This window comes from Adiantum capillus-veneris, chromosome 26 (genome assembly GCF_014529385.1).
Source record: "Adiantum capillus-veneris isolate H3 chromosome 26, ASM1452938v2, whole genome shotgun sequence".
Lineage (NCBI taxonomy): Eukaryota > Viridiplantae > Streptophyta > Polypodiopsida > Polypodiales > Pteridaceae > Adiantum > Adiantum capillus-veneris.
The window spans coordinates 854,161-861,281 of NC_140956.1; the positions used below are offsets into that span (position 1 = coordinate 854,161).

The 7,121-nt window shown below is 52.8% G+C and overlaps 1 protein-coding gene across 1 annotated transcript; it reads left to right on the top strand.

The window, feature by feature from the left end:
• Window positions 1-5,703: 5,703 nt before the first annotated feature.
• Window positions 5,704-6,915, top strand: LOC147422871 (uncharacterized). The gene is made up of 2 exons (XM_086501313.1): window positions 5,704-6,054; window positions 6,170-6,915. Exons 1-2 carry the CDS (start codon window positions 5,704-5,706, stop codon window positions 6,695-6,697), a joined length of 879 nt encoding a protein of 292 aa, XP_086357439.1. The 3' UTR covers window positions 6,698-6,915.
• The last annotated feature ends 206 nt before the right edge of the window (window positions 6,916-7,121 follow it).

Here is a 7,121-nt window from a genome sequence, read left to right on the forward strand (position 1 = left end):
TGGAGCAAAAGACGTCGTGCGCACACTCACACACCTAGACAACTCAACACTACACAAGGAATTTACCTAAATTCCAACCCACACACACCACCACTCAAGAGCCCGATAAAAATACTACCCACAAGCTCAATTCAAACTCCAAATGCCTCGACCTACAAGCCCTTGCCTGCCCGAAGACAGTACAAGGTGAGTCGAGTTGATCAACGCTTGAAATCACACTTGATGGTGACCAAAATGTACAAGAAAAACCATAAAAATCTCAAAAACTCTAGCCACAAAAGGCCTCTCTCAAACCATTGCAAAGCCTTCACCAAACTCCACTCTGTTGGACTCTTTGGAGTAGCGCCAACCCTAATGGCACCGATACAGGGTCACATAGTCTTGCAGAAAGCCGCACCTTCTTCCTTCAATTCCTCGTGCACACATCCATGGAAACCTCAGAACTTCCATAGACTCTCGCAAGATTGCCTCCCTTCGAGTACTTACTGGATGCACCCTCTCTGACTCTTACACAGTCCGAGATCACCAGGCTCATCTGCCCAGACCTGACTCAGCTAGACACCAAGAGGACATGGATACAACCAGCACAGGAGCTGGGCACGAAGATGGCTATCTACAAAGAGCATCTTCTCCAGCTTACGGAGGACGGTTTTGTGACGAGGCCCAGATACATGGACACCCACTTGTCTCATGGGATACGATGTGCTATTGGCTAGATACGCACATCTTCACACCAGCTGCGGATCGAGACTGGGAGATACAGCGGAGTACCAGCAGAGGCTAGGACATGCCCCTTGTGTGACATCGAGCCTGAGACACAGTTGCGCTACACATGTCACTGCCCCGTCTACTACGAGATACGAGGCCGCTTCCATTGCTTGTTCAGAGAGGGCTTTGGACCACTCTCCAGAGTCATGCGGTACGAGGATCAGAGATGCCAGGGTTTGTTTTTGCTCAAGCTGCGCAGACACAGAGAGAGCTTGATGAGAGGAGAGGCTAGCCAGTCTCCGAGACAGATCACATACTTTTTCAGAGCTGCCACGGCCCACTGGACATCCGGAGGAGCTACTACCACAGCAGAGCACGTCGCCTCACACCAGAGGCACACTAATCGACCGAGCGACCGAGCTGGGGAGATCCAGACGCCTACGACTGCGGAGGACTACACAACATCGACAGAGGCTGCATCAGAGGATTCGGATCACTTTGGTCCGACATGCATCGATGTGTCTGGCTCTTTGATCACTTTGGTCTGGCTCTTTGATCACTTTGCCAGCGACAGATGCTGGATCTCTTGTGATCTAGCTATCCTAGCTAGCTGCTTAGTTCACACCTAGCAGTTTAGGATTCCATAGTATTTTTTTTTTTCCCGAGAAAAAGATCCTTCTATTAGTTAATGAAAATTTCCCATAGGGCTACATCCACCTCTGCAAGAGAGGGCTACAACAAGCATGATGGGGAGACTCTCCCAATGAAAAAACAGCATATATACAATGAGGCTAAATCAAGAGATGGGAGGAGGGAAGAGCCACACAGGTGGACAATAGTGCCATCTGAGCACCCCCTGGACTATGGTATAGAAAGGCCCAAGGCGCCAGAGTCGAAGGAAAGCCTCGCAGCGCTCCCGCATGCGGTCGGAGCTACCCTGTAGTCCCTCAAGCTGTCCTCTGAGAGTAGGGATCAGCTCTAGCCAAAAGTCACGAAGTCTCTGCTGGTGGCACAGGGCGAGCCTCAAAGATGCGAAAACAGCGGGCCCGCCAGATGGACCAAAGTGTCAGGCCACTGATGAGCTCCCAACACTCCTCTCTCTCACTGCACCACTCCTGTGGAGTAAGCTCTGTAGCAGGCTGGAGTGTAGGTCGCCCCCCCTGCATCACTATCATCCTGCTGGTGGAAGATAGCTCAAACTGAAGTGCCGGGCCCGTGAGGGTGGACCAAGCCGCTGCCCCCCAAGTGTACTGTCGAGCCGTGGAGAGAGCAGGCATCAACCGAAGAACTCGTGGCCACACCTGCTGGGCCGAGGGACAGTCCCAAAGACAATGACGCTGACTCTCCACCAACTGGTCACAGGCTGCACATGTGGCCGAGAAACCACTATGCACAAGCCAGCCCCCTACTGCTGTGGCTCTGTGTGCAACCAGCCACTGAAACAAAGTGACGCGCCTCGGCTGCCTGGAGTCCCACAGCCTCTGCCAAAAGGCTGCCAAGAACTGGACTGTGAGGCCCTCCTCCTGCCAATGACGTGCTGCAGCAGGGCGGGCCTCTCTCTGTGCTGCAAGTATATGACGTCCAAGCCGAACAATGTACTGAAAGAAGGGGACTCCTGGGCGGTCTCCAAAACAGAAGGGGTCCCTCCATAGCCACTCACCAGGATCCCACTGTACTCGTGCCAGTGAACAACACTCCCAAGCCCATAGCCTCCAGTGTCCAGTCTCAAGAGCTGCTGGGTCAAGGTCTATGACGCAAGTCCTCCCACAGATGCCCACAACTCGGATCCTCTGGAAACAGCACTCTGCTACCTGCGGGGCCTCTACTGCAACTCGCTGTAATCATCCCCCACCCTGAAGCTCGAAGAATAGGGCTGGGACAGTCTCTGAGCAGGCCTTGACTGAAATGAGAACCTCTAGTCGTGTGAAGGCTCCCATCCACTGGGGTGCTACTGGCTCGAGAGGCGTGAGCCACTCAGCTGGAACTGACTCTGAGATGTCCTGACACATGCTTTGCACCCCTCTCATGCCCTATAGCTGGAAACCCTGCACCTCCTCTGACAAACCTGTGAACTCTAGCCAGTCACCTAGAGAGCGCGCTGGACCTGCTGCCATGGAACCCCAAGAAACATGAGGCCGACTCCCAACCAAGTGGCCTCTCTGAGTGCTAACCATGGGGTTCCAGACGAGGGGCTGCCGTAGGCGCTCCTCCGTGCACGTTGGCTATCTCTGCTCTAGGCCACGCTGTAAGAGCTCCCAAGATCGAAGCAAACTCACAGCGAAGCGGTCCTCCAGTCTCTTGCTCAAACCAACTCGGCGCATCCTCTGTAGTGAAGCAATGCCTCGTCTGAGACGCTGCTCCTCCTCTCTCGCTGCAGCCCGGTGAGCCAGAGACTCCTGGAGAAAAAAGTGGCTAAGATGAGCTAGGCCTAAGGCCACTCTGTCTGCAGGTAGAGCCTGGCTGTCCATGCCCTCTGTCCAGAGAGCCTCTACCCTCTCTCTGAGTGCTGAGTCCAACAAGACCCGCTCTGGGATGCGAAGCATCGTGCTCCCACGCCTTTGCCTGTCTGCCACTGTGAGGATCATTGGTGCATGGTCCGAGAAGGATGTCCCTGCCAGGATGCCCACTGATCCCCCCAAGTCACTGAAGTGGTCACTAGTGTAGAAGCGATCTATCCGCGATAGATTCACTCCTCCCACTCTGCGGTCCGATCTAGAGAAGGCAAGACTCTCTGGAGGCCTCACAAAGCCAGAATGCTGCCATGTATCCAAGACCCTCAAAGTCATACACAACCTCTCCCAAGCTGCTAACTCGACTCCATGCATAGTAGCATGGCTGCCTCCGATCCTGTCAAAGGGGTCCTCCAACATGTTGAAGTCCCCTCCTACACACCAATGGTCAACCTGTGGCAAAGACTCAACAATCTGTGACCAAAACTCTGCATGAGCACTCGCCACATTGGGCGCATAGATGTTCAGGAAGCCCACAAGGCCACCCTGAACCTGCAAAGTAATCCACTGAGCCCTGCCTGGCACAATAATCCCTCTGCCCACAATGGCCTGCTGCAATGAGTCCGCAATAGTCATACATACCCCACCCTGGATGCCTCCAGGTCCAAAAGCAGCTGACCAAAAGGTATCATAACGTCCACGCAAAATCTGACCACATCGCCGAATGCGGCTCTCAGACAAATGGTGCTCCTGAAGCATAAGGAGATCAATCTCTCCTCCCACAAGGCAACGCTGAAGCTCCCGTCGCAATCGGCCCCGCTGTCGCTGAAACTGGGGCCGACCTAGTCCCTGCACGTTCCACGAGACGATCCTCATGGGGAGCGAGAGAGAACAGATGTTGCCGCAGCAGCAAGACGGGCTATCTTCGAGGCTGGCTTGGATGGGGAGTAATCCGCATCCGAGCGTCCTCTAGATAGGCGAGACTGCAGTGAGTGCCTAGCCCAAGTCCAAGCAGAGCGAGCCGTGCGTAAAGCAACCTCCTCTGTCCAGGAGTCCTCATGAATGTATACATAGCAAGGCAAACACTGCGTATCAGCAAAAAAGTACACCACAATGTGCCTACATCCTGCTGAGTCTAGGGGGTGTCACCGCAAACTTGGCCAGTGGCCACAAAGTCTGCAGCAAATCTGTAACTCCAAGTTCTCCCATGTGGTGAGAGAACTCGAGAACATGTGTATGCAACCATCCCAACACTGAGTCGAGGGACCACTCTGTATCAGCCCTATCACAGAGGGGGAAGGAGAAACCAACTGCTGAGTCCAAGGCCTCTGTCCCCCTAGCGGCGAGGAACAAAGCATGGACCCTGAAGCAGGCTGCCTCGTGGTCTGCTACGGAATCGCCGAGAAAGCGAGTGAACCCGTAGTCGAAGAAACCCCAGCGGCGTCGGAGGTCAATGCTCGTCAGACCACGAGGGATAGCTGCAAGGGAAGATGTCTGAATCTGCAGAGGGGGCCGCAAGAAGGGCTGACTCTCTCTCGCTAGGCGACTCGTGGCAAAGGCGTTGCCAAGAGATCTCCTAGCCGCCGGCGAGGGACCAGTCTCCTGAGTCGACCGTGGAACTGGAGCAGGAAGGGGGGGAGAAGGGGGGGGGGGGGGGGGGGGGGGGGGGGGGGGGGGGCGGAGGGGAAGAGGAGCGGGGTGGGGCGACAGAGGTAGAGAGGCGAGGTGGGGAGTGGACGGGAGCAGAGGGCGGGGGGAGGATGAGGATGAGGGGGGGCAGCTGGCGAGGGTGAAGCGGAGGTGGAGGCTGGCGTAGGGGGCTCCTCCTGCTCAAGAGGACCAAAGCGGTTCCCCGTGGGAACCCACCGTTGCCGAGTAGGCACCTGAGGGCCACTCTGAGTGCCAGGCTGCCGCTGTGGCCCCTGGCGTCGACAGCCACGGGCCTGTTGCCACCCCTTCTCCGCTGGAGCCCCATGCTCGGAGGGTGGCTCTGAATCTGTGCGCTGTGCCGCTGGCTGTGGCTGCGGCCCAGCCTTGGCAGGCTGGGGCTGAGGCTGAGGTGCAGGTCGTGGCCTCCTTCGTGGACAGGCCTTCGCTAGGTGGCCCATCTGTCTGCAAATGAAGCACTGGTTCGGGAGGCGCGAGTACTCGACACTCTGTCTAAACCAACCCCCACTCACCCGAGGCAGAAGGATGACCTTCGGGAGCGTGTGGGTATCTCTGACAAAATCTCGAACTGAGGGGATGCCAGCCGCCTTGGCAGCTACTGATGCTGCCGTACGAGGTGTCTCCAGGACAGTCTCGATGGCGGAGCCAATCTTGGAAAGAAGTGGTAGCAGTAGCGAGCTCGCAAGTTCGGAGTTCGATTCCATAGTATTTTATTTCGTCATGTTGTCATCTTGTTACTCTGACTTTGTATCAGATCCACCACATTGTAACTTTCTGGTCTCATAGGTCACTTTGGCCTTTTGAAGACGTTAATATAACATTTCATTTCATTTCTCTCTCTCTCTCTCTCTCTCTCTCTCTCATGTGCATACACACAATGTTGCACACATCTCTTAATGTCTGCTGCTTATTTGTTGAGAAAACTTGCCTTTCCAAAGTACAGGTCGCAGTGAAGCGGCTACAGTCCGAGTGTGAACATCGTGTTGAGTTGGAGAGAACCAAATTTACTGCATTAAAGGAGCAGCATTCTGTGTTAGAGAAGCGGCTTGCAACAGCTAATGTAGCTCTTGCAGAACTGGAAAAGCAATTGTGCGCATATAAAACTGAACATTACAAAACATCGGAAGCAGAATTGCTTGGGCAAGTGATGCTTTTGAAGCAACAATGCAATGATTTCAAGAGGAACTATGAACAAGCCATAAGAACCAAGAATGGTTACAAGGCTCAGGTATCATCTATCATTCAGAAGGAATTTATTACTTGGGTCACTGAATAGATTCTTTTTGTAATCTTCATGAAGATTGATCTTGTGATCTTGTGCCTGCCCTCTGGCAACCTTTCAGGTCCAAAAATTGGCTAGGGAGCTTGCAAAGCTTCACAAGCAGCGGACACAAAATGAGGCCGATCGACGTGCCCAGGATCGGGGGAATCTTGCTTTGCAGTCTCTTATTGAGGCTCAGGCACGGAAGACTGACCAGGAAAGATTGGAATTGCGCCAATTGAAGGAAGAATTAGAGCGACTTCAGATGCATGACAATCCGACCTTAATGGCCCCAAAAAATGAGCTTAATTCAACGTCTCGTGGTGAGAAAGAAGTTCATAATACGTATGCAGCATCTACACTTCCATTTTCTGGCAATTTGGGAGTTAATGAAAGATTTACAAAGGATGGTGTGGAGAAGGGGAATTTCTTAGACGAGGTGGTGCAGGTGAGTATGAGAACTGATGATGTTTCAGCGGCGGGTGAAGTGTTGAAGCAAGGCTACTCTTCAATCCTACATGAAAGGGATGAGTTTGATGACTGCTTTAATGGAAAATTCGATGCTTTAGATAACTTGTCCCATGTAAATTTGAGTACTTCCATGTTTTGAGGAAGCTGCCACAAAAGATGATGGAAGTGTGCCAGTCATGAGGATGGGCTTGTTGGATGGACATTCAATGAATCGGCATACTGATGTGGATGATGATTTTGGGAGCTTTGATGTCTCATTCTACACTTCACAGCTATCTGAATTCCAAACTGCAGACATTAAAAGGCTCACAAAGCAAAGATTAGACTTGCTGCAGACAGGAGTCTACAAGGAGGAGGACAGGATTATAAAGGGATTGGATCAAGAGATTCAAAGATTACGTAGTGTGGATACCAACAAATTTGCATTTTGAACAGCTAAGGTTTAGCAGCAGGACCCATGAATTTCTTGCTCATAGAAGCAATATATACGTGTGATCACTTGGCAGCTCAGATGAAACTCTTTCTTCAAGAAGCAAATATTTTGTGTCATCTGTCCAAATGAC